The sequence below is a fragment of the Tauraco erythrolophus genome, chromosome Z, assembly GCF_009769465.1.
Source record: "Tauraco erythrolophus isolate bTauEry1 chromosome Z, bTauEry1.pri, whole genome shotgun sequence".
In the NCBI taxonomy this organism is placed as follows: Eukaryota; Metazoa; Chordata; class Aves; order Musophagiformes; family Musophagidae; genus Tauraco; species Tauraco erythrolophus.
Window position 1 is genome coordinate 41,478,840 of NC_141496.1, and position 27,298 is coordinate 41,506,137.

At 40.7% G+C, this 27,298-nt stretch overlaps 1 protein-coding gene across 3 annotated transcripts in view; it reads right to left on the reverse strand.

Moving 5' to 3' along the window:
* Positions 1-27,298, reverse strand: part of RASGRF2 (Ras protein specific guanine nucleotide releasing factor 2) — a 148,864-nt gene that overhangs the window by 88,390 nt on the left and 33,176 nt on the right. For all 3 annotated transcript variants that reach the window (XM_086629176.1, XM_086629175.1, XM_086629174.1), the window contains exon 2: positions 10,486-10,592. In XM_086629176.1, coding sequence (XP_086485302.1) covers positions 10,486-10,592 — 107 coding nt within the window. The remainder of the gene's footprint in view (positions 1-10,485; positions 10,593-27,298) is intronic.

Consider the following 27,298-nt stretch of genomic DNA (forward strand, 5'->3'; position numbering starts at 1 on the left):
TTTTTTTATATATGTATTTACTGCCACTTCAATCAGTATTAGTGCAGTTATATACTGGAGGGGGCCAATATTGAATACAGCTATTAAATTCAACATCCACTCTGGAAAGCAAGCTTAGACATAAAATAATTAGAATGAGTTCCCACAGCTATCATAAAGCAAAAGTTTTTCCTCCTTGAATAGATTATAAAAAGAATAAGAAATGAATTTAATTCTATTGCATTTATTTTTATATTTTAACTACTTCAATAGTAAACAATAAATGGCAAAAAAAGCGCTCACAGCATCTCTTCAAACAACTAAAACAACGTATGTAAAAAAAATCTATCATGAAGCAATCCATATATCTATATTGTAGAATAAACATTTATAAAGTATGAGATTTATTTCTTTAAAATTGTTCAATAATAATCTTTTTTGTTTTGCAAGAATCCTGTTTTTTTTTCAGAAACCATAGTATTTCATCTCTTTGCACTCTAAAAGGCATTTGCACATGACAAAAAATGTCTGAGTTAGAAACACAGTTAGTACTTGTTCTTTTACAATGATGAGAGATGAGAAGATAAAAACATACGTAACTTATGTAAGAAAAGATATTCCTTAGTGCCTGAAGCACCAGCTTGATTTATATTTAATATGAAGAGTAGTCTTCTCTTCCTAAAATCATATCTAGATAGGTGACTAGACCTTTTTTCTATTTATCCTTTCCAAAATTTTCTTAGACTTTTGCTACCAAACGTTTCCAATACAGAATTTGACAGATTTGGCTTTGCTTTTATTCAAGTCTGACGAAAATAGCAGGACACAGAACCACAAGGGGTGAACAACAGCTGCAGTCCGAGCTGACTTAAGATTCAGGATACTATTACATACAATGTTTTTCTTCCACTTTTTTTTCTCTATTTTTGTTTTCCTCCTTTAGGGGAAGAAACTTCATCTAGATTTTTCAGCTTCTTTAAATGCATTAAGTCAGACTTCCACAGTCTTGCTTTACTAGGGAACAAGAACTTTGCTAAGAAAGACTAAAAAATTGTTGTTCTTTTGAGATTTACTTAGAGTATTTTGCAGAATTTGCAGCTTTGGCTGCCTAAAATGTCAGTCTCATTCTGGAAACCAAATAACATTTCCTTCACTCCCATAATTAGCCATATGAAGAGGAGTTAATTAGAAAAGCCTATGTACACCTACAGTAACTTAGAATAGGCTATCCATTTTCCTTCTCCAAATCTCTACTTGCTCTGGGAAAGGAAAATGACAGGATTTTGGAACAAACTTCACATACTTCCAACAGCCCTTTTCATCAAGCTCTCTGTATGTATGAGTTAAAGATCATCATGCCTAAAGTGCTAATCCGTACATCCAGAATAATGCCAGGAGCCTTCCAAGAGGTCAGGGTTTCAATACTGAACCAATTACACGTGTATACAAAATCCTTTGTTAAAGAAAATTGTACCAAAACGTTGAAATGTCGAAGGAAGATGAGAATTTCATACAGTAACCTGTAAGTAGCCAACCTAGGTCTAGTTCTCTGGCTTGGATATTGTTTAATAGAAAGAAGCAACTGCTGCAAACCACAGCTTTCTATGAATCGGTATTAACGTTTTATTGAGAGAAGCAACTCTATACATTTATAAGGGTATGTAGTAAGTAAGAGTCAAAGACAAAGTATCCTGAAAGCTGAGACTATACCTATGTCCTACTATAGTCTGGAGAGACAGGACTCAAAACCGATATTTCAAGAACCTTAAGCTCTGATTGACCACTACCTACCACATGGAGACAGGAAGAAACAAAATCCTGAGAAAAATGATGCACCATTTAGTCTCCATAAGAGTCTATATACTCAGAAAATGTAGGAAAACTGGGGAAAGTTTCACCAGTGCCTCATTATTAGGGATTCCTTGTTGTGGAAGTAGATCAAGATAAATGCTACCAGAAAATATAACTGGTTTTTGTACTGAATTCAGACCAGGACTATGGCTCATTGGTTCACTCCACGCTAATTGTACTAAAGCTGCTCAGGCAGCTGAAAGTCGAGACATTGGACCTATTGGATAGAACTATTTATGGTCACATCAGATCACCCTTTTGAAATGCAAAGTGCACAACCTAATCCTAACCTTAGGAAAATCAGGGGGTCTGGAGTGCAAAAGAAATCGCCTACATCTGCCCATACTAACCACATTCAAGCAGCTATACGACTCTTTACCAGAGCAGGAATAGCCTCCAGACAGGTTTTAAAGTCTAACAGCACATCAACAGCCACACTAAGGATGGAAACAGTAAAAGTTGCAATAGAACTTACACAATTTATCCCTGCAACTCTAACCAAACTCTAACTGGGAGGCAAACTGTACGCAAGTACCATTAACAACCTCTTGTATGATATGGGATATCAAAGGACACCTATGGCTGCAAGGGCTACAGGGCTGTGGCTTATCAGAAGACACAAAATTAAGATGGGCTTTAAGACATGCATGAACTGAAAGGGTGTAGAAGAGGTGTCTGCTGATTTCCAGTCAAACAGGTGGGAAATGGCACTTGGACTGGTGAACAACTACAGCCGCCAGAACTGGAAGGTGGATGGGTCAGTGTAGCACTGTGTGATACATGAGGAAGTCCACACCCCAAATGATTTTTTCTACAAGATCCTTTTAATTGAGAAAGGGAAATACAAACCAGAATACAGACTCTTTTAGAAAGATGGACCCAACAACCATGGGAGTTAGTTGGGGTGAGTGGGGAGAGGAATGCTACCCTCTTGTGCAAGAATGAGACAACACTGAAAGCACATCTCATTAGCCAACTCATCAGACTCACAACTCATGCTAAAACCAGCTGTTCCAACTGTCCTGGCACTCCTTTATTCAGGAAAATCTGACTATAGAAATTCATCTTCAAACTGGAGCAGAAAGGTACCTTACTCCATTAAGCAAAACTGGGACAGAATTCAACAGCAGCCATGAAGTCCAGACCAAATACAATGGAAGGGACCCTCCTCCCTGCACGAGCTGAGGTGTCACAGAGCTGTTATGAACCTGAAGCTACCAGAGCTATTTAACATCTTTGTTGGTGACATGGACAGTGGGATCGAGTGCACCCTCAGCAAGTTTGCAGATGACACCAAGTTGTGGGGTGTTGTGGACACGCTGGAGGGAAGGGATGCCATCCAGAGGGACCTCGACAGGCTGGAGAGGTGGGCCTGGGAGAACCTCATGAAGTCCAACCAGGCCAAGTGCAAGGCCCTGCACGTGGGTCGGAGCAATCCCAAGCACAAGTACAGGCTGGGTGGAGAATGGACTGAGAGCAGCTCTAAGGAAAAGGACTTGGGAGTGCTGGTGAATGAGAAGTTTTGAAGTTTTGTGTGTAAGCTGTCTGAAGTGCTGTCTGCCAAGACCCACAAGCCTCCTCAAGGTGGCTCCAGGAGCCCTTTGCAGCAGCACTAAGATGTCTGCTCCAGGAACATAGCCCTTCTAGGGGATAAAACAGATTTCTATGAAGTACTGTGCAAGGAGGACAGGAGGTACAGACACCTTTGGCAGGCAAGGCTTGAGTGTGTGATAAAAGGCTGATCTTAACGAACACAAGGGAGAACAGATGAACAACAACTGCTATAACCCAAATAACCTGATCAAGAGACACAAGCCCCCTGACCTGGCTGCTCCCCAGGCCATCACAAGAGAGCTCATGAAAAGCCCATCTCCACAAACAGGAAAGGCCGTTATGCCACGCAGGGGAACCCAAATAACCTAGTCATAGAAACAAACCCCCACACCAGCTCATCCCAGGGCTGTAATGGGACAGTCACCAGCCTCATCAGCTGGGGAGGTGAAATACATCAAGATGAGTCGCTGAAGAAACTCTCCAGATCACTTGTCAGGCTGAGAAGGTCTACTGCCTACAGGGCTATGAATCTTATTATGGGATGCAGAGAAGAGCATTTTGAGATTGTACAAGGCTTGTTATGGGATGTTTACAGGAAGAACCAAAGGCAGGAAAAGGGAGGGATCATGGAGGTTTGAGGAGGAGCAAGCTTCGGAAAACACAGAGATAAGGGGATAAAAGAGGATAAAGGGTCATATGTAATCAGGTTCATCAGTATGCTTGTCTGACCATGCCCTGCACCTGATCAGCACAGTACATCCTGTCTTCTCATTCCACTCTAAACCAAATTTCTAACTACTTTCCTGGTTGAGGGGACTCCATATATGCAGGCATGGAGCTCTCAGTACCAGCTACTGAAGTTGGGACTCAGAGGCCATAGGTCCCTGTGTGTTTGCAGTGTCAGTAACTAACTGGAGAAGTAGGAGCGCATGTGTATTGTCTGGGTGTGCATGTCAGTGTGTGATCACCAGTCACTGTCAAGTCTGTCCAGCTGGTGAGGAGGATTAGTCACGGGGAAGCCAGGTGTTGAAGCTGCAGTAAGTCTAGGTTGGATTATCAGAGATTCTGCGATTTGGCTACTGGAGAGCACAAGAGATCCAACCCAGCTACCAGGAACACCATGAGGTTGGATGGCTGACTGAGAAGCCCATTTGCATGTGTATGTCTGTGACGGTTGGAGACAAGAACATCAGAGGGCTAGACTGAGTGTGCAAGGCAGTTACGGGAGAGATCCATAGTGCATGGTTGTCTATGTGTGTTCATGTGTGCACGGGTGGGGGCACCTGTGCATCAATTAGTGGGGGATCCGCAGTGCATATGTATGTGTGTGGTGTGGGTGCATGAGGACTCTGGAAAGTCATGAGGTCCAGGGCCAGTTATGAGGGTAGACTATGTGTCTTAGACCAGTTACTGGGGGATCCACAGTGTGCGGGGGGTGAAGTGCGAGCTTATCTGTGAGTGATGGGGGCTGAGTACCAGCAACTGGAGAGCATCTGTGGGCACTGGGGGCTTGTACTTTCAGCTGCCAGCAACTGGAGACATGGAGGATCCAGGCCCACCCGTGGGACAGACTGCATGGCTAGTCTATTTATTGAGGCGACCCATACTGTATACATGCATTGTATGTATTTTTCCACTAACACACCTGATCAGAGATAAATCAGACAGGTGAAGAGGATGAGGCTGCTGGTGTTGCCTGTGCCCGCATGAGTGCTCAATGTTTCTGGCTGTGCTGATCTGCACGGCAGCTGTGTTTGTATGTATATATGTGCGTTCATTTGCACTGGAAATATATGCCCATGCTCACATCTGGTTCAATCTGGGTATAGGGAGCAGCAGCAGCCTCACCTCTAGCAAGTTACCGTCTCCGGCAACCACTATCACTTTGATCTGTGTACCTAGCTTGACGTTACTTGGAAGGCAGATATGAGATTGCTTTGCCCATGTTTTGAACATTACTCAAATTCTCTCTGCCTCATTTCCAGCCAACTGGAAACTACAAAATTGCGGTTATTATAGCACCGAGCCTCAGCTAATACAATTTCTCCAACAGCAAGGCATTACTAGCAAGGCATTTGTTCCAAGCTTCCAGGCAGCTCTAAGTCACCATACCGAGCTTACAACTGCCTGCAAAATACTATGTGAAATACACCCTGCATTAGCAAGCGAAGTGTGCCAACAAAACTGAGCAAGCCTTTTTTTTTTTTTTTTTTAAATTGCCAGTTGGACGGCAGCGGTTCCTCATATGCTTTAAACAGCAACCTAGCTGAAAGAAGCACTCCTACTTCCCCCTCACCCCATAGCACTCCTGCTCTCCACATCCCACCCGTGCACATCCCTCTCCCTTGTGCAGTGAACACAGGTGTGTTGCATGGATGTGCAATGAAAAGACCTGGAAGAATGAGACAGATTAAAACTAAGCTGGCAAAAAATAAACAAACATAATTCCTTTTAGTGTAAATCAGTTCCCCAATTAAGTTCACACTTGTGCCTGCATGAGAGAAGGGGTGGTAAAGGCGTGGGAATGAATGGCTGACTTATGAGAATGACAGCTGCTTCCTTCAGCAGCAATGGGGGCTTATGCAGGTCTAAAGCACACATGAAACCACAGCCTGAACCACTTAAAATTTAAGACTTTCCAATAAGCTAAAATAGAAAAAGCAAGAATTTGACGAGTACTGAATCTACGTACAAATAAGCATAAAAGTTTTTGAGTTAAATGGGAAAAAAAAACAATTAAAACCATAGAATAATTTGGAAGAGAGGGCGAAAAGTTCACCTCAGTGTACTGAGGGGGAACCAGATTTTTTTGGAAGAGACTGAGTTCTGGAACAAAACAGTCCAAAACAGGACTTCCACATGCAGTCACTGACGGAGGAATTAGGATTTGCCAAGAATAAATCCTCCAGTCCAGAAATATAACTCAGAAGAAGCAAACTTTACTCTGCCCCTCTGGATATTACTGAGAACTCAAAACACTGAGAATTCAAATAAAAGGGAAAGAGATTAAAAGTAGGCATGCATGTGGAGCTCATAGTGGAGTTCCATTAAAATATACCGAATTGCGCCTCCCATTGCAAGCTCACGCGCCAAACAATCTCAAATGAGGAGAGGGCACTACGGACAGGAACAAAAGCAATACAGCATTTAGCTGCAGCATGCAAGAGCCTGTCAGCTCTCAAAGAGTGTTCATGGTACTCCCAAAATGATAAGCAGAGCATCCCACCCACGCTGAAATCTTCCAAGAAATGATGGACAATGCCCCAACAGAAAATCCTTTAATTATGAATTTCCATCCAAATGAAATACCTATTTATCCAGAGTGGGACACGGGGTGCAGACAAATCGTGTTATTTTTCAACAGCCTCTTTATAACTTACAAAATAAATAAAACATGGAAAAGATTTTCATGGCTGTAAATATGTATTTGGCAAAAAGTCATGAAAAGCAATCCAAAATTAGATTTTCTATATGTCAATTTAAGAAAATAAAATTTAAAAAAAAAAAAAAATCAACTACTTTGTCTCAGTTAAAACATGGATTACCATAGATACTCATGAGGATGAGACCCTCCAGAAAGCAATTAAATATTTCCATTTCACAAATGTCAACTTATTCACACAGAACAGGGTGTTCCAAGGCCTGTTTTCAACTTAAGGGTAAGAGGAATGTTTTCGATACCTCCTAGAATTTTTACCTAAGACACCTGAGATACTACAAAACAGTATCTTCAAAGGGCTACACAAAATGTCATTCAGCAATTCAAAACAAAAACCTGAAAGAAGGGTCAGAAATGTCTTAGGCTAGCATAAAATGACCAGTTACACTGAAGAATTTGCCAAACCTTGTCCCATTTGTCAAAAATATAGATGAACTCAAGGAAAAAAAGTCTAAATCATGATGCAGACAAAACTTAATACCTGAAGCAAACCTGGTTTATTTTGTTTAATTAAATCGGCAAGAAAAATCTTATGCAATAGTCTAAAACTATTATTTTATCTTCTTTGTTATGTATCTTTGGTAAAAGACCCAACGGTTAAGTAACTAATGCTACTCCAAGTTGTTTTGGTAGACACAATGTAAAGCAAATAAAAGCAGCTTCCAGTAAAGTAGAAAAGCATCACAACAATGAGGAAACCTCAGTATAATACAACACTCTATGTTTAGCAACTAAATCTCAGAAATCTTATTGTCACTTGTTGATACTTTGTTCAAGAAAAAAACACCAGAACAAGAAAAGCTATATCCAAGTCCCTGGAAAATTTCCCCAAGAAATTTAGAGACCTATTCAGAAAAGCAGATTAAGAAAATCCCCCAAATGACATAGGGCTCTGAGAATATCCCTCATAGTGGTGTTCATAGTTTGACATTATTAGGACTGTCATAGGACCATGAGCACAAATAAAGGGGAAAAGTCAAACAGCAAAAGGGTCGGAAATAAAAAGACTGATCTTGTTTACAACAGAGACCCACTTGTTTGTTGAAGGCTGCAGTGATAACTTTCTGGTGGAGTCAAAATTCAAGCACTCTGATCTTGAACTTCATGAATAATTTCTTGTCAGCAACTTTAAGTTCTCAATATTTTGAACTGTGTGTTGTTTAACATTGGCTTAATTATCCATTAAGTTCTGCCTTGAAAATTCATACGTGATACATTTATGGACTGAACTACCCAGAGAGAAATTTTAACTCAGTGTTAAAAAGCTCTTCTTGCTTACATGCCTTTTACGCCAGGCACTGGACAAGAAAAAAACTATCCCGAGTACAGGCAACCGCAGGATCCTGCTTCCCCTGAACCACCTTACCCCAAGGCAAAAAGTCAGGCTCCTTTGTTCACTTGCTTTCAGTTGTATTCCACGACAGAAATTGACCCAGACCCAGAGACAAGGTGAAGCTCTCCCTCCTCTCCTCCTCCCCCAGCGACACAGGACTGGTCGCTGCTGGACACGCACTCCTGGGATGGGCTGAGAGTTCAGAGACTCATAGCTTCTCAAATCCTGAAATTATGTTTTCACCCAGAGGGCTACCATGCAAAATGTTGTTCACCCAATACCACAGCCCAGCAGGTCCTTTCCAAGAAAGGATGAGACCCTGTTCAGTTAGGTACCAAAGCTAAGAAGAGGGCATAGATTCAAAACTTGATGCCCAGATGACACCAGACCTTGAGCTTCAGGGCCTCATTTCACAGGTTCTAAAGTAAAAACTACTAGCTGGTGGTGTTCATTTTTAGTTACAAACCAAAATCACTTCTGTTTACATGGCTCATGTCCTAAGCAACTCAGAAACTGCCTGGTTCCTTGTGCGTTACCATGGCACTGTGGATTAGCTGAGGTGAGTGTCTGTGAGAGGAGGGTAGAGAAAGTGCATTTCAGCAAAGACATTTGCCTCCGCAATCCATTTCCCAAACCTTCACTTAGATGATTTTCATTTAGATTGTACTGTAAACTTTGCCCACTTGCCACACAGACCTTTTCTCGGGCAAAGATTACTGCATGTCTGGAAGACCTACCATGTCCCTTTTCACAAGACTGATTGTTGTTCAGGACTTCCATTTGGAAGACGAAATTTTCTTTGTTGCACTTTGTCACAGTAATGGTTTGATCTCCTCTTTCTTACATTTATTTCCCTGTAAGAGCTTTTTATTCATTTGGCAGATCACTTATTTCTTCATTCATATAACTCACCTTGTATCTAACAGAGGACTAATCTTAAGGGTTGTTTCCAATCGTGCTGGGTTTATGCAGTGGGATTTTGGTAGAAGAGGGGGGGATAGTCCCTGTAAGGAGCTGCTGGAAGCTGCCCCGGCTCCAAAACCAGTTGGACCTGTCCCTGGCCACGTCAGACCCACTGCTGGCCAAGGTTGAGCCAGTCAGTGCTTCTGTGAACAAACGTATTTAGAAGGGGACAAAGGAACCTGTTAAGAAGGGAAGGCAGGAGGAGTGCCTGGCCCCCAGCCGGCCAGGTGGGTGGTTGCCTGTGCTGGGCTGTCGCTACCTGACTGAACGTGGCCACAGCAGCACAGCTTGGAGAGGTCCGAAGCACCCCGCTCCCAAGGCACCCACCGGGCAGAGTTCCTGCTGCCAGTACTGCCGAGATTGGCCCGGCTGGTCAGGCCGGGCACAGCTGCAGCGGAGAGAGGACTGAGATCTGAGAGACCAGATCAGGACCAGATGGCTGTGCCTGAGGAGTTCATAGAGGACTGTCTCCTGTGGGAAAGGACCCCATCCTGCTGGAGATTAACAGTGGAGCAGAGATGCATCTTCAGTCCATGGGAAGGAACCTGACGCCGGAGCAGGTGGCTGTGCCTTAAGAAGCTGTGACTCTGTGGGAAAAGTCTGGAAGAACTCTATGGAAGAGTCTGATAGGTAAGGACTGCATTCTGTGGGAAGGACTCACATCAGAGAAGTTCATGGAGAAATGTCTCCCATGAGAAGGGACCCAACACTGGAGCAGGAGAAGAATGTGAGAAGTCCTCCCTCTAAGGAGGAAGGAGCAGCAGAAACGACTTGTGACGAACTGACCACAACTCTCATTCTCCATCCCCCTGCACAGCTGGTGGGAGGAGGTAGAACCAGAAAGAAGGGAGAGGTGGGGGAAGGTGGTTTTTTTTTTTTAAATCTGTTTTTGTTTTTTATTATCCTCTCCAAATGTTAATTGCTGACCAGTTAAACTGATTTGTCCTCAAGCTGAGCCCGTTTTGCCCAGGGCCATGGTCCGTGGGTGCTCCCTCTCTGTTCTTATCTCAACCCTCAGTCCTTTTGTTACTTTTTCTCCTCTCTATCCCAGCCAGGGGTGGGGAGGAGGGAGAAAGCGGCTGCCTGGTGCTTAGTTGCTGCCTGGGGCTAAACCACAACACCAATAAAAGGATATTCCTCTTGAACTAATGTTAATTAGAACACAATTGCTCATGAACGATAAAATACAACTATATAAGCATGAAAAATAAAGTCATTTTTCCTATAACTTACCCATGAATCACAAGTGATAGACATCTAATGCAGTTACTTTTATTTCTGTTTAGAGAGTGAATTTAGATTTTCAAATTATTATAAATTTATTTACAATAAAATGGAGCTGAGGGATAAAAATCAGGTTTCATACCTAGCTTGGTGGATAGCCTCTACCCATTCGTCTCCATCAACTTCATCCTCGCAACGGAGCTCCAGTGGCTTCTGCCCTTCATGACCAAAAAGAACAGTGAAGTAATGCTGCAAATTAAACAAGGAAAAAAAATGTTCAGAAAGTCTTTTAAATGAAATAGATACATAAAATTTAGAAAAAAAATCTGACTTTTTAAACATAGCCCAAAGCATTGCCAGCCTAGGAGATGTATTTTAAGCTATTAGTCATGAAACACGGATTGAAGTGAAACTGTATCCATAACATATTCCCCTCTGTATCAAGGTAATAGCTTGAATGATGCTTATCCTAAATTATTGTTCTTAAGCTCCCACATGCAAGACAACAATATAATATCTAAGTACCTGCTACAACTGGATACAATACTGTGACTGTAGTGGGGTGTCTGTAGTTCTTTCTCCCTCACATTTTTTCACCTAAGATTTATCTTAGATGCCAGCATGAGATACCAAATCTGGAAGTGCCACCACTTACTCACAAGAATGCAGAAACAGAAGTGTCACATTCACTGATGGCATTTCTTATGTGAAGGACTTTGCCCACAGTATGTTCCATAGAACACAGAATTTCAGGACAGTTTTTGCTATTTTCAGAATATAATAATAGCAATATCTAGTGGGGAAAGGAGAACCCCTCGTCACCTACCTTAAAACCCATGTCACCAGGTTAGTCATTTACAACCTTATCTTGCATAGGTTGCATACCAACTTACAGCCAGGTAGCAAACAGAAATCTTAACATTTAGATGAAAATAGGTGATGAAATATTATATGTAAACGCCAGCTGTTTCACTGGCAGAGGGATCAGTGAGGGATCTGCCCATACATAAAACCATTTGGTTATTAGGTTTGATGTGATTCAGGAGCTCTTCTAGCTAAACACCTCTGCACCAGATCACTCAGTGGTCTTTGTTCTCTTGGATGTATAAACTTCTCTTCCACCTTCATCTCAGTTAACAGGGAGCCAAGTATAACCACACATGGCAGCAATTACTTTTACGGGATCTAACAGCAAACTCCAAACTTGCTCCAGTCAGCAAGCGAGGTATATAATTTGCGTTCTCCCACGCCGTTAGCCATTGTTTACAGCAGTAAGAAACCTGAAGCGATGTCAACAAATATTCTGTTTTCCTTGTCAAACCCACAGCTCAGCTGAAAAAGCCTCTCTGAGCGAAACACCAGGCTGGAGATCAGACAAACATACAACACCTCAGAATTAAAAGCCATTTCCAAGGCAGAAGGAACACAAGCATAAAGAGAAACAGAAGGGATGGAATTCTACCTGCGGAGAATCGGCTGCCGATATTGTCAACACTGATAATGACTTTTTTTCCATATAAAAAGAGATGATTTCAGCCATTTATTGGCCCCTTTTGAAACATCTGGCAGCGTGCAGCGCAGACACAACACACGAGTTGGCTGTGCAGTGTGCACAGGTTCAGTACACCCCAGATGCACCGGGTTCACTGTGCTGGCGCTGGCGCTGCCCGTGCACCTGTGTTTGCATCGAGGTTTGTGCCCAGGGACCTTGCATTTACCAACCCCAGCTGCCTCTCTGTATCTGAGTACGCTCGAATGTTTGGCTTCTTTTCAGGTAACGTGAGTACATACGGTGGCATTCCATAAAGAGAAAACTATTCATCTGTGCGTTATATTTAATTACTAGAAATTGTTACATGCAAACAAAACACTTTCACACAGAAGACCACAAGAACTGCAGGATTAGCAACAGACAGTAAAAGAGAAAAAGGCAAAATAAGATGCAGCATTCACATTTAACAGGCTATACAAACAAAGTGCAGGCTCAGATCTGTTAAATTCCAAACAACTCCAGTGCACAGTTGAGGATCAATAAATCATTAAAAGAACAATCCTATGGAACTGTGGGTTTTCAGCTGTGCATATCACTTAAAGCTGAATGCCATGAATAGAAGGAAAGACTTAAAACAGGTCCATGGGATTCTCCGTAACAGTAATAGATAAAAACTTCTGTAACAATACAGTGCAGTTGAAAACAAACTACAAGACACTGAAAAGTGCAGTAAGATTATATACAAATGTGTTCTGTTTATAGACTGGAGCAGTCTATTTTAAAAAGTATATTTAAAGATAAATCACACCATTCAGAGCTGTATTTTATGTAACAAGTTATTTGTGTTTCATAAAGCTGCTGACATATAAAATTAGAATAAGGACACAAGTGTAGACAAGCAACGGATTTAATCCCATTGTGTAGCGATTCAAGTTAAAGGGAGAGACAGTATTACCCCAACTCTGCCTACTTTTTCTTTTAAAGTGAGATAACTCAGACCTCTTTTGAGCTTGACTTGCACTGATCTCACGTCACATGATTCAGACTTGGAGGTGTGCAGTTACTATGGTGATAGGCATGCTCTAAACGCTTCGTTAGACCAAGAAAACGCACAAATTCAAGCTTAGAGGGCTACTTCAGTAGGACTGGACCCAACGGAAACAAAAGCTAAATTATAAAAGGCATTTGTTTTCAGAAGCTACTTTAAAATTCATCTACCTCCCCCACTCCCCTCAAACATGCATATTCCACTCCAGCATCAGTATCAACTATCACATCATTTACCCAGAGGTAGTCAACTCTAGAATAAGCAAAGTGCAAGCAAAATATCATAACATGCCTCCAAAAAGAATCTCTAAGTCATCCTTGAATTCTCTTCTTAAAATAAATGTTGCGTATTTACAAAACTAATTTAATACAAGAAAATAAGATGGTATCTGTGATGCATTATTAGATTTTCAAGTTGACGATGTAAGTGAGTGGGCCTATATACATATATATCTATTTTTATATAGACAGATACATAATTTTAGTGCAGCCATTCAACCTGCTAAACAGCTCAGCTTCCACATCACTGCAATTTATACAGAACAGGTAAAAAACACCTTTCTGCACACCCACTACTAGTTTCTTGAAGTGATGACAGTAAATTTTTAAGAACTATAGGACACGTTTACATCAACTACCCTCATCATCATTCATCATGTCTGTTGGACTAGTGGGCAGTCACTCATGTTTCAACTTAAGCCCGTTGTTCAGTTGGACAATATTTTTATTATTGTTTATTCTGAAAATCATCAGAGTCACAGAAGATAAAATTAACATTCTGCATTTTGATATAAAACAAATTCAGTAATTTCATTTTAAGGTGTTTTTTCAGTATTTAGGTATGCAAAAGCAAAATTGTAAGTCTTCATTTTAATATAAATATCTTTGGCAGAGTTCTCCAAAGCAAAATCTGAAAAAACAGAAGGGAGGGAAAGTTGCGTATATCTTGCGCAAGTATGAAGGCACTACCTTGACTGACAGTCAAGAAAAGAGCAACGGGATCAAGATACATCAAGAATATTGTTGTATATCACTCCTCTGACTTGTGTCTAGTGCTAATCAGTGTTCCTACAGTGAACAGGAAAGACTAGGCAAAGAGCTAATGGGCACCTGCACCTCAGAGACAGGACTGGAACAAGATTAAGACCCTGAGTGAAAGAAGTCCAGTACCAGAGTACACTGATTATTATGTTGGGCTTCCCACTGACAGCAGTTCACACTGTAACTTTGTCTTTATGAGGCCTTACAGACAATGGCTGGATTCAAGATAAAAGAGTAAAAGCTCTGAAGTTGCCATGCTTTCTGAGAGGAAAAATCAAGAATTCTTTCGGCAGTAAACAAAACAAATCAAAACAAAACGAAACCCAAATTATGTACGTCCTGTAAAAGAATTGCCTCTTTCATGGCATAGTGAAGTAGAGTTTCCATCAGTACAGACACCCTTAAGACTAAATTTCCTGACAGCAGAATGCTGTTCTCCTTGTGACTGACTGTGCTGGTTTTGGCTGGCATAGAGTTAATTTTCTTCACAGTAGCTGGTATGGGGCTATGTCTTAGATTTGTGACTAAAACAGTGTTGATAGCACAGGGATGTTTTCATTACTGCTGAGCAGAGCTTACACAGCGCCAAGGCCTCTTCTGCTCCTCACACCAACCCACCAGTGAGCAGGGTGGGGGTGCACAAGAAGTTGGGAGGCAACACAGTCAGGACAGCTGATCCCAGCTGATGGAGGGATGTTCCAGACCACGTGACATCATGCTCAGCACATAAAGCTGGGGGAAGAAGGAAAGGGGGGACGTTTAGAATAAACTTGGGCGTTTGTCTTCCCAAGTCACCGTCACGTGGGACGGAGCCCTGCTTTCCTGGAGATGGCTGAACACCTGCCTGCCCACAGGAATCGTGAATGAATTCCTTGTTTTGTTTTGCTTTGCTTACGTGCACGGCTTTTGCTTTACCTATTAATGTCTTTATCTCAGCCCACAAGTTTTCTCACTTTTACTCTTCCGATTCTCTCCCCCATCCCATTGTGAAGGGACTGAGCAACTGGTGGAGTGGTGTTTAGTTGCCGGCTGGGAATAAGCCACGACGCTGACAAGGGCATTTGCTGTTTATGAAGTGAGAGTCACACCAACACAGGCACTGCACTCTCCAGCACACGGGGACGGTCCCACAGCTCATTCTCTTTCCTCCACCTCACACGGAAACTACAAAAGACATCTCCTTATCCATCTCTATCTCCTACCTCTGATAACTTACCACTACATCTGTTTCATCAGTTACTACTTTTCATCCTGCAGTAGTTGTAGTAACCCAATGTGTCTTTTCCATTTGTAAATTAGCAACGATGCTTGCGACAATTCAGAGTTACTGAAACACTGAAGGACAGAGGAGAGCAAGGATTCATCTTCCCACCGTGGTGCTGCCATCTGTCACAGGCAGAAAAGCTTCTACTCCAGATAACAATACTGCTTGACAATTCCTACTGCAAGTGCCTGCTTTCAGCTCCTCATAAATTTGGCCAGGTTTGAATGCCCAGATGGAAAAACTCATATTGGAGAAATGATGCATGTGTCAACGGTGGTTTTGTTATCTTACCCTTCCATCAGTATGTATATAAACATTTAAACTATGTCTCAAAGGACTCCACAGTGACTATGAATTTTTTTTGTAAGCTTGTAAATGATCATAGCATAGTACTAGCTACCTGCCTATGAACTGCTTTTCCCTAAACCTTTCTTACTAAAGATAAAACAAATTTAATTCTCTTCATAATAATATACATAACAATACAATTTTTAAAGCTTAAATGGCACGTGACTTCATTAGATGCTATTTCTTGATCTTTCAGTGATTTATTGTACAGTCTTGGTTTAACCATTCAAACCAGAACTTCAAAAGAAATTTAGGATGAAAATTCCAGCCATTAACATAGAGAAGAATGGAGACTATAAACGCAAAACAACTGTGAAAAGTTAGTCTGTGTACCAAGATTGCTACCAAAAATTAAGAGCCTTAATTAAGGCATTTATAGTCTCCATTCTTCTCTATGTTAATGGCTGTTTAACCATTAAAAGAGTCTCTCTTCAATGCAAGGCATGAGGAAGCTTAATCATATGCTGTATCTTTAAGGTTTATATTCATTACCCAGTGTTTACAAGGGCATGTTAAAAAACCTTTGAGGCTAAAAAAGATGGAAGAGGCAATTAATTAAAACTTAAGATGACAAGCTAAAAATATTTCTCATTCTTGACTTCTAAAGATTTTCTTTTCAGAATCTGGAAACCTGTATGCAATCTCAAGCACTAGTAAATTATCCAGCAGAAGAGGACAATCACTGCAGCAATTCAAGATTCCTCAATAATCCTTGAAGGAAAAGCAGCAAACTGCAGTCTAAATCAAAGCAGCTTGTACTATTCAAGGACGTGTTAACTCGTGAAATTTTCAGATATGTGCTACTGACATATTTTGTCCAGCTTTTCAAATAGAAAACATTACATGTACTCTGCATGCCTTACATCCTGCAGAAAGGGAAGGAAAGAAGGGAATATGCTACAGAAGGCAGCATCCCTAAAAGGGAACAAGTGTAAAAGGGTGAGTGTACAGAGGTGAGGGAAACGTTTGGGGGAGAAGACAGCAATCCCTTCTCATCACTGGATCAGCAATATGCTAGTGGGGAGGAGAGTATTGTGCCTTGAGTCAAGGGAAGGCAAATGCCAGTCTTGATACTCACTGTGCCACTAGCACTGGCAGGAAATTCATAGCCCATTGTTGTTAAATTAGAATGAGAATGGAATAATGACAGGAGGGTGAAAACCATGACAAATTTTTTTAAAGTTTCCAGGGAGATCTACAAAGCCAACACACTTCATGTTTGTATCACACCAATTAGCAGAAGCTATAATGAGAACAGGATTAGCGAACATCAGAATTAATATTATGTACTTGGGAAGGGTCAATAGGCTTTTGTAAAAGGATGTCATCTCCTCTAAACCCAGTGGAGTTCTCTGAAGGGGTCAACAAGCATTTGGATTACAATGATACAGTTTTCAAAATGCTTTTGACAGATTTTTAGGGAAACACTTAAGCATCTAGGACTTCCAAGAAAAACATCCCTCCATGGATAAAAAGAAAGAAAAAAAGAAAAACCTGATCAAAAGCTAGGAAACAGAGGTGGAATATTGGACCAGCTGTCAGTTTTTACAACAGAAAAAGGTCATCAGAGGACTTCCTCAGGGAATTGCATTGAGGACTGGGTCAGACATTACAAAGGATGACAAAGTTTGTTAATTATTGAACATAGTAATGATGAGAACCTATTATGAATAACAGCAGACTCAGCACGCCTGAGTTGCTGGTCAGTAAAATGGCAGATTAAATTCATTGTACGCAAATGTAAAGTGACATATATGTGAAAAAACACTGCAAGCTTCACACGTGAAAAAGATAGGCTCTGTGCTTGGTACTACCACTCAGGAGTAAGATCCTGGGATAAGTCCATGAAAACACCAGCCCAATGCTCAGCAGTTGCCAAGAAAGCAAAACAAAGCACTAGCGATGACTGGGAAAGAAACAGAACAAAGTAGACAAGGCCGTTATGCTATGAAACATCTTGAATACTCTGATTAATTTTGGACCTCCTATCACAGAAAGGACAACATAAAATGGGAAAGGTACAGAGAAAGATAAAAGTGGTATGGAAAGGCTCGCGTATATCCAAATCAGATATCCATAGAAGTAAAAACTTATGCTGAGGCTCTTCAGTACAAAGAAAGTAACAACTCTGGGGACACGACATGGGTCTACAAAATCACAAGAGTTATGGAATGGATGGATAGGGATCCACTGCTCTATTTCTGTTCCAATTAAAAAAAAAAATCTATTAAATGAACGTCATAGAAACCAGCTTCAAAACAAACAGAAGAAAGCAGCTCTTCATGCAACTGGTAGCTAACTGGTGGAGCTCCTTGGCAAAGGAAGTGGTAAATGCAGTATGTGTCAATGGGTTGCAGGGAGAGTAGATTCACTGTACAGAAATTGTGGGCTACTGAACACACAGAATTCACATTTTCAGCATTCAAACAGTCCTGAAGCTGAAAATAACTGGAAGCTTAAAGTCATCTCAGAGGAGAGGTAAAGGAAAAGTAAGTTGATGCCTTCCCCAGCATGTCCTCATGGCCACAATGTGAGATAGGGTATTAGACTAGTTACATCTTTGACCCACTCAAATAAAGCCTTTCTCACAGTCTTGTGGGAGCTAATTAAAAGTTCACTTGATGGTATGTGAGTCTTTTAAATCCTTTAAATTGCTTCACATTTTATTATAAACAAGTTACACTGGCATTTTCATGAAGTGCTGGCTCTTACTAATCGTTTGCTTTTTTCTTGCATATTTTTGTTTTGATTTTGATTCGTTAAAAAAATAAAGAGGTAATTTGCAGAACTGATAGAGAGCCACTGCAGTATTTCAGCTTCTGTGTTTCTTTGTGGTGGCATCCAGGGATTAAGGGCTTTTTATCATCTTAACATTACTTCATCACCCGTGGTAGACAGAAATCTGGTATTGAACACAACTACAGAGAAAAAACTTTTAGAGGTAAATGAGAATAGGGGTTTTGTCTGCCAAGCCGCTGGCTCAAGAACGCATTAGAAGGCATTGTTTTGCATCTCCATCTCCCACATTGCGAAGATTCAGAGACGGGCTGTAGTATCTGTCCTGGGTTTTGGTTAAACACTGGCCAAATATATAGTTTATATATATACACATCCTGTATTGTATGGTGGAAGAGAAGGATTGATGCCTTCTCTCTTTAATCAATATTGGATTAATCAAGTTGCAACCTGTTGCATAAAATCTATTCTGGCATCGGACAGTAAATCACCTTCTTGAGCCACTCTGCAAGTATTGTCTAGGCCAAGAGCAACAGCATTCTGAGGTCATTATATCTAAATATGCAATCAGCAGCTTTATAAACTCTTACTGTTTCAATAAAAAAATATACCACACCCAACTGGCATGTAAAACAGAAATCAAGGAATACACAAAGGTGACTGCAGACCTTAATTCTCCTTCAACTCTGTGGACTTGCATCAAAATTATGCCAAATTACAACATTTACAGCATTTATTTTCATGGATGAACGAATAAGGCTAATACGGCCCCATCTGCTGTATTTGCAATGCAGACCATTTGTACTTCAGCAGCAGTTAGCAACAGAAAAAAATTCTGCCACACAGAAGGAAATTTCACAAAGTAAAGCCTGCAGGAACTGATACAACATAGTAAATGATTCACTAATAATAAACCAAACATGGGCACCACTGTCTCAAAATGCATTTGACACCGTCCAGCGGGAATTTCTCACCAGAAACCATAACCTGGCTCCCTAGAAGGCTGTGAATTACCTAGCTGCAGGACGTTTCCCTCTTCTCACAACATTCATTACTACTGCTGTCTCCAGTGCCTCCCATTGAACAGAAAATTTTTATAACGAAGGTATGGGATTGGAATTCAGGACAGTCAGGTTAAGCTTCTGACCTGGGACTTGCACTCTATCACCACGCTTCAGTCTGGCAGAGCAATGTACAAAGCCTCTCACCTAACTTTTTAGCGACCTGAAAGGCTGCATCCCAAGGTCAGTGTATCCACTAGTAAACATTCGCAGTGCTCCCAGAACTGCTGCCTTCCTGCGTATCCTCAGCCTCTCCTCCCATGTGTAAGGTCTTCTGGAACTGACACTGATACATCTCTACATGTAACTTCTTGAGGTCACTGTTGCATTAGCTGTGCTCTGAAGATACCTTCTATAGTCCAAATTTCCATAAAGTGAAAACTATGTTCTATAAACCACAGCCAAATAAGACCTTCTTAAACCAAGAGACAGGCAGAATTTCTCCCAACACCTAATGGTGTAGATATCCTGCTCACTATTGTATGCCCTCGATCCTATTCCTAAGATTCTCACTTTCCCAAAGCACTGGACACAGCACTCAGGTCTGCAGATCTCGCTTATCAATAAAACCTCTAAATTTTAGCTACTGTGATACCATATGTTGCCTCAGATCCTTTCCAGTCTTCAGTTTCTTTGTAATATATTCCTTACACTTGCAAAGGTAAAATCACTTCCCTGAAAGACTGAATTTTAATTGCAGTTTGAGACATTTTCAGGACACACATATTCAACCTGTACGTGGAGAGTTTAACAAATGGTCACGTGCATGTTAGGACCATGATCTCCTGTACCACTCCTGTGCAAATGATGGAAAAGGAGCACAGAAATCCCTTTACTCTTACTGATGGCCTATTCCAGGATGGAGGCTGGTGGCACAGCTCCTCATTTCTTTCTCTACTTCCACTTCTCCTGTGTGTCATTAGCTGCCTTTCCACTGGGGCCAAAGAGGAGGGAATTACCAGTCCTCTCTGGAGTTCTCCTGGCCTCTCCTCAAGCGTGGCACAGCTGAAGGGAATCGAGATTACAGCCTACCATCACATAACTAAGAACAGTACAGCTGTATTAGTAGAAAACTGTGCTGTTGAAAGTGACAAAGGATGGACAAATGTGGAAATGGATAGAAAGAAGAGGAAATCTTGTCATCAGTGGTAGCTTTATATATTTTTCTGGAATTAGACTTGCTCTTCTTTGTCGGTGTTTTTTTTTTTAAATCTGTCTCATTCTTTCACCACTCTTAGTAACCTTTCTCCATGCACTGACCACCTTTCCCTCCTTGACCAAACAACAGCCGGAGCACGTGTCATCCAACTTTCTTGTCTGAAATCTGATAATGATGCAGAGCTCCTCCACATGAATTCGGCTATAAACTGTCTCAGTATTTGTTTTGCCCCATAAAAGACATCCCTGTATTTTAATTAAAAGATCAGACTTTAAAGGCCAGAAGAGACATTTATAACCTGCTAGTCTGATGACTGATGTAATATAGGCATGAAAAACCTCACTAGACAGCTCCTGCATCAAACATAAAGGATCAAGGTGAGACACAGAACCTCCTTAATCAATCCTAACATTAAAAGTAAGGAAAAACCTATCTAGGCCATGTTCAATTGCTCCAGGTATTAAATCACCATCACTACTAAAAACATGGAGCTTTGTTTTAAATAATGAGTAAACAGGTAAATAATGAAAATCGTGTCCATACAGCATGTACTGCAAGAGTGGAGCCTGGGTTTCTCAGTAAACACTATAACATACATCGAAAAAAAAAAAGACAAAGTTATACTTACCTCAAATCATGTGTATGAACAATTTTTATAGTGCAAGGAATTTCAAAGTATTAATTTCTAGGAAGTAGACTAATTGACTAGCTTTTTAATTATGTTCTGAAGATATGCAAACATAGGATTTGTCATTTTAAAAGTTCTATACAGGCAGTTACTAATCTTCTAACTCCTCGACGAGGTAAGAATTATGATGCCCGTTTTAGACACAAGGATATGTGCAAAGATGCCCAAATATAGATCTGCTGTAAACGAGCTCAACTCAAGATTGCTATAAACAGAGCTCCTCTCCCTGAAGTGAGCCAACCTACGATAGGGAAGTAAGAATAAGAAGTCAGCACATCCTAGACCTTGTTACATCTCTGTTATATATAATAATTTCTATCTATAAACAGTTTCAGAAAAAAAAAACAAACACTCAAAATTTCAAGCAACTGCAGTATTCTGTGAGATGAGGGACAATGCTGGTACAGTCCACCTGCCATGAGCAGAGATTGCCAGGGCTCTGATGGAAAATAAAAGACCACTGCAAAGAGCCACATACAACGTTTTCAGAACTGCCTAGCAAACTTGAATGATTTTATGACACAGAGAAAATTTTTTTTTGGTGTCACCACACTCACTGACAGTCCTACTCTGTGGTTAAGTAGCCCTAGGGCTTGGAGCCTGGATATAACCCAGTAAAAAATTTGGGAAGGAAAATGATAGACTCTAGATTTAAGAAAGAGAAGGTTATTCTGATACCACAAGCATGTTCTCCTGCCTAGACCTCCAACTTTAATTTACTCATACTCCACCAAAAGGAGTGCTGGCTTGTCTACCCACCTGGGCCGAACTCAGAAGGCCAAGGAACAGCATTCAAGAAGTCTATGAATGCCACAGAGCTGAAAACAGTGCTTCTCTAGCCACAACTCACATAGAAACAAGTTCTTCAAACTTACATTTCCCAACCCCGTCTCTAAAGACTGTAGGTAGAAAAGTAGTGCTTGCCCATTTGAGGGGAACTCTAACTAAGCCTATCAGTGCACCTGCACATTCAAGACCACCAGTCAATGGTTTGGACTGCTCTGTCTCAAAATCACCTAAGTATATGGGGTACACTCACTTACATAGAGCCAGGAAATGTTTACCTGATCTCAGGACATCAAAGATCCAGTGGTTGAGTCCTGTCATACCTCACCCGCTATGAAACATCTGGATCAAATTTCTGTGACATCTCTGTACACATTATTGTACCTACTGTCCTTTAAGTTCTTCAAGTTTTCATTAATTACAAAAAAAATTAAAATCCAACGCACTTCAACTTGGCCAAGCAACAATCGAGATGATTCAGTCCATAAGACCATCCTTCCCTAATCCTCAGCAGTATTATTCCAACTTCCAATTACCTATTGTCAACCTCTGGTTTTGTAAAAGGATTCCTTAACTGATGAAGCTGCTCAAACATGCTGTACCAGTAAACCAAAAATAATCCGATCAACTAACCCACCTTGCATATATAAACAAAAACCTCACACTGATATGAGTGTCACATCCACTAACATTTTATATGAAAGGTGAGAACAGAATTGTGCTATAGAAGCGGTGAGTTGAAAATTGCTTTTCAAAATTTGGCTGGAGATTGCTAACGTGTTCACAGCTTGTGCAAAATAAAATTATTTTCAGGCTATAAATCCAATACCATTAGAGACTGGATTCACGTCTTATAATATTCACTATTGAAAATCTACCTAAGCAGACATTCAGTTTTCAGTAATTTACCCAACTACAACTATAGTATGTGTTTTCAGGTTTTTCTCAGATCTCCGAATCATGTTAGCTGTGATATGTTCAATAGATCGTCTGTTAGTAACAAAGATTTTGGAGTTTATGCAATGTGCAATACTTGAAACACTCAGAAATTATACTTGATTTTTTTATCCAAATGTGTGTCATGCATACAGCAAAGGAAATGTTGACATTTCCTTTCTAAAACTCAACAATTACTCATACTCTCTGATAACAGGATAGAAACCCTTCACATCTTTTAGAGAAAGACTGGATTTTGGTTCCCCTAGAAATTAGTTTTGAATGCTCTGTTTTTAATCACTCTTGTCCCTCTACCACTATTGATCAAACAGCAAGGTTTGTGCAAACGGAGCAATACGAAGTTTATTATGGTTAGTAACCATAATCTATTTCTTACTCTTTAAAGTGTACAGGGCTGGGAGGGGAGAAACCCCATATTGACGTTCACACATGGCCACAGATTTTTCTGGAATACTGTTAATATTCACTGGCAGGACCTCCTACCCATTCAAATATCAGAACACCTTAACAGCCTCGAAGTGCAAGAAAGTGTTTTTCTTCTCCTTCATTCCAGAGTCAAGTGTTTCAAAGACATCATCACAAAGGGTTGCCTTAATGAGGGAAACAAGGAAGCAAACATTTTCCCAGCCGAGGTTCAGCTGGGAACCCTAGCCACTCTCTGTCTTTGGAGCTACAGGTTTCCCACAACAAGGAAGTTCACAACCAAAACTCATTAGGTTTATTAAGGCAACGGTCATATTACCTGCAGCTTACTTTGAGGAGCTTGCATGGAGGAGAAAATCACCAACATCTTTTGTCAGAGAAAGATTTCATTTCATAGATTTCATAGATTTCTAGGTTGGAAAAGACCTTAGAGATCATCCAGTCCAACCGTCCCCAATCCCCCATTAAACCATATCCCTAAGAAGTTCATCCACCCTTTTCTTAAACACATCCAGGGATGGGGACTCAACCATCTCCCTGGGCAGCCTATTCCAGTGGCTGACAACCCTTTCAGAGAAGAAATCTTTCTAACACCCAACCTGAACCTCCCCTGACTAAGCTTATACCCATTTCCTCTTGTTCTATCACCCATCACTAATGTAAAGAGCCCTTCCCCCACCTCCCCGCCATCCCTTCTCAAGTATTTATAGGCTGTAATCAGGTCTCCCCTCAGCCTCCTCTTCTCCAGGCTCAACAGCCCCAACTCCCTCAGCCACTCCTCATAAATTTTATTTTCCAGCCCCTTGACCAGTTTAGTCGCCCTTCTTTGGACTCGCTCCAGGAGCTCAATATCTCTCTTAAAGCGAGGGGCCCAAAACTGGACACAATATTCCAGGTGCGGCCTCACCAGTGCGATGTTAGAGATGTCATGTTCTTAACTGTGTAAAAACATTGCAAGATACATGCATCCTGGCAAAACACCTTCAAAGACACAAACATTATTTGTCTCATTGCACCTCTTTGGCTACAAATACCATTTTTTAGCATTTCATTACTAATGCTGACTCTTCAGGAAAGCAGAGTTTGTACAACTTACTCTAAAAAATACTGTGTCTATCCAGCTGTGTAATATGATGGCAGACATCTCCTCCCTTCAGAGAAGACATGAACAAAGCTCTAAGACATGAACCAAAACTATTTTTTGTGTGCTGATTTTTAGCTTGTGCAGAAAGAAAATACGCTTAAAGCAAATATATCAAAATGAGTTACAGAACTATTTTCAAAAACCCATTTACTGGTAATATGTTTTCATCAGTTCTTTTTTCCCTAGAGCTACGACAATTCTGGGTGTCAAGCAAACAGGTGTGATGCTTTTTTTGCACAGTGTGTTTACCAAAGGATTTATGATAGAAAAGTTGAAGAATCTTTTTATTCATGCTAGGCATGAGTTTCTTTTTCATCTGATGAATGTATTCTGGCACTGTGTTGGTTAATACTGACCTTTGGAAGCACCTTTCTGATAACTGAGACATTTCTACATGTTCCACAATGCTCAGATTGCATCGGCATTTGAGCGATGTCACCGCTAGCTCTTCCGAGATCATGCTCTGTTTTGTTACGCAGGACAAGGTGCATGCAGCATGGTTTCATTCTCTAAACAAGGCAGTTTACTAAGGCATTTTGTATTATCAGCACAGCTGCCAGGGGCAGAGCAGAACGCAGTTTCAGAGTCAAAGGTGCTGCTCGGCTCAGTGACCATGGCCGTTTCACCTCAATCCAGACACTTTTGCTATCAGGCTGTCCTGCACACGCTCTGGGTAGTAATAAAGGCTGATCCTGCTGCCCACAGACATATGATTTGAGAATTTCGAAGCACACAGAGGAACACCAGTCAAATGTTACTTCCTGCAAGGAGCAGGTGACAGTGAGAACTGAGAGTAATTCTAAGCTGGCATCATTATTTTGGAGAAGACAGAGCCACAAAATGCCTGAGGAAGAGGGGGCAGAAACGTACAGGCATTGCTTTCACTCTCCCAGAAAACAGTAAACTGAACCCAGAACAATGAAATTTTCTGTTCATTTTCCACAAAGAGAATATTTTATATTCCTCCTTCTTATGCCACTCAACTTTTGCTTCCTATGTCGAGCCGCAGCCTCAGTAGCAATAGATTTCTGAAACTAACCTGAAAAAACAAAGAGATCTTGAGTGCCGGAGGGAGGTCACCTTAGAACAGGAAAACCTTCCCATGACCGTACCAGCATTGCTATTCCATAATAAATCCTAGCAAGCCTTGGCTGGTGAAATCCAAAAGAGCATCCTGATCTTTCCTCTGCAGCAGGCTAATGACCAAATGTTATTGATTTCTTGCCAGTTTGACAGAAATATGAAGTTCATTAGGTCTTGAACTTGCCATACAATCAAATAAACTTTTCTTTTAAGTAAAGCTCTGCTTTCTACTGTTTGTTTCACAAAGCTTTTCATACCAAATTGCTGAAAAATATAGGATGACAAATAGAGCAGAGCAACCAAATCGGCTTCAGCCTGAATACAAACAGAATCATTTCAAAGAATGTTATTGTACCTTCTTTTAGTGCTGCCAATATCATGTTTCAGAAGTTATGATCTCTGCTATTCTACTGGAGTTTCTCAAATTATATTCATGATTCACATTTCTTATGTAATGCAATAGATCAAAGAAGCACCCACATGGCAAATGCTGAAATTCAATTTGCTTTACATTTCTTTTTTCTATTTGCCCATAAATGTCTCATTTTTAACTTAAATTCTTTTTCCTCTCAAACAAAATACATATTGTCTCTTTTTTCTTTTAATTTAACCAAAAATGATCCTTTTTAAAAAAAGATACAGACAGAAAAACACTGCCACATCTTTAAACCGTCAGTTGAAACCAAAACATCTGAGAAGCAGCTTATCACCAATAGCTGCATCTAAATACAAACAGTTGCCGCTGTTTTTCGCTTAACTCACTGGAATGTATTGTGGGAAGACTATTCCAGAAATTCAATTTCTCTTCTCGCAGTTCTCTCATGTTTGGAGCTTTGTAGCCCACATGAATATTATTCTTTTCAAAGGCATGGAAACACATAAAGCAGTGTGTAAGGATTGAAAAGCTATCCAGTTTTGTCACTGATTACAAGAACAGAGGCATTCCCTGTACTAAGGAAACTACGAAAGAACATAATTTTCTGTACTAACAGAGATACAAGTCATAAAGTCAAAATACAGTAGGAAATCAGCTACAGCTTTCAGGTCAGTTAAAAGCCTCACCCATTTTCTTACTGAAAACTTAACACATTTTTTCTGTTGCAATAGACAACATATTCCCTAAGCCATCTTTTCGTGAAGAATATTTCTAATAAGAGGCAAAATACTGCTTATATCTTCTACTGTGATTTACACTAGAGTTGGGCAAGGGAGAGGTGGAGGGTAGTTACAGGGCAAAAACCATCTCTCTCTCCTACAGGAAATTCTTATGTTTTATCATATCAAGAATTACTTAGAAAAATAAAATTAAAACATAACAAAAACTTTCAGCACTTTGTGTTGAATCAATCAGTTGTGATGGACTAACTGAAAACCACTATATTTGAATCCTTGTCCATATTAACCTATATATATCTAAAGGGAACTGTAATGTAGCTCCTGCCCCATACAGGCATACTGGTCTATGGTCATATGTCTTCCAGGACACATGGCTCTCAACAGCAGTGGAAGCAGAGGGAAGCCAAGGTCTACAGAAAAAGATGAGAGGCAACAGTCCTGGTTTCTTTGAGCCACCACAGCACTATAGACCAATGCAGTTTAACGCAACTCAGTTCAAAGCCAAACATTTCTCTGTGAGTCAGCTGATAATTCGATTTACCCAATCAAACTAGCAAAAAACTATGTACTTAAATCATATGGGAAAAAAAAAATGCAGTAAAATGAATGA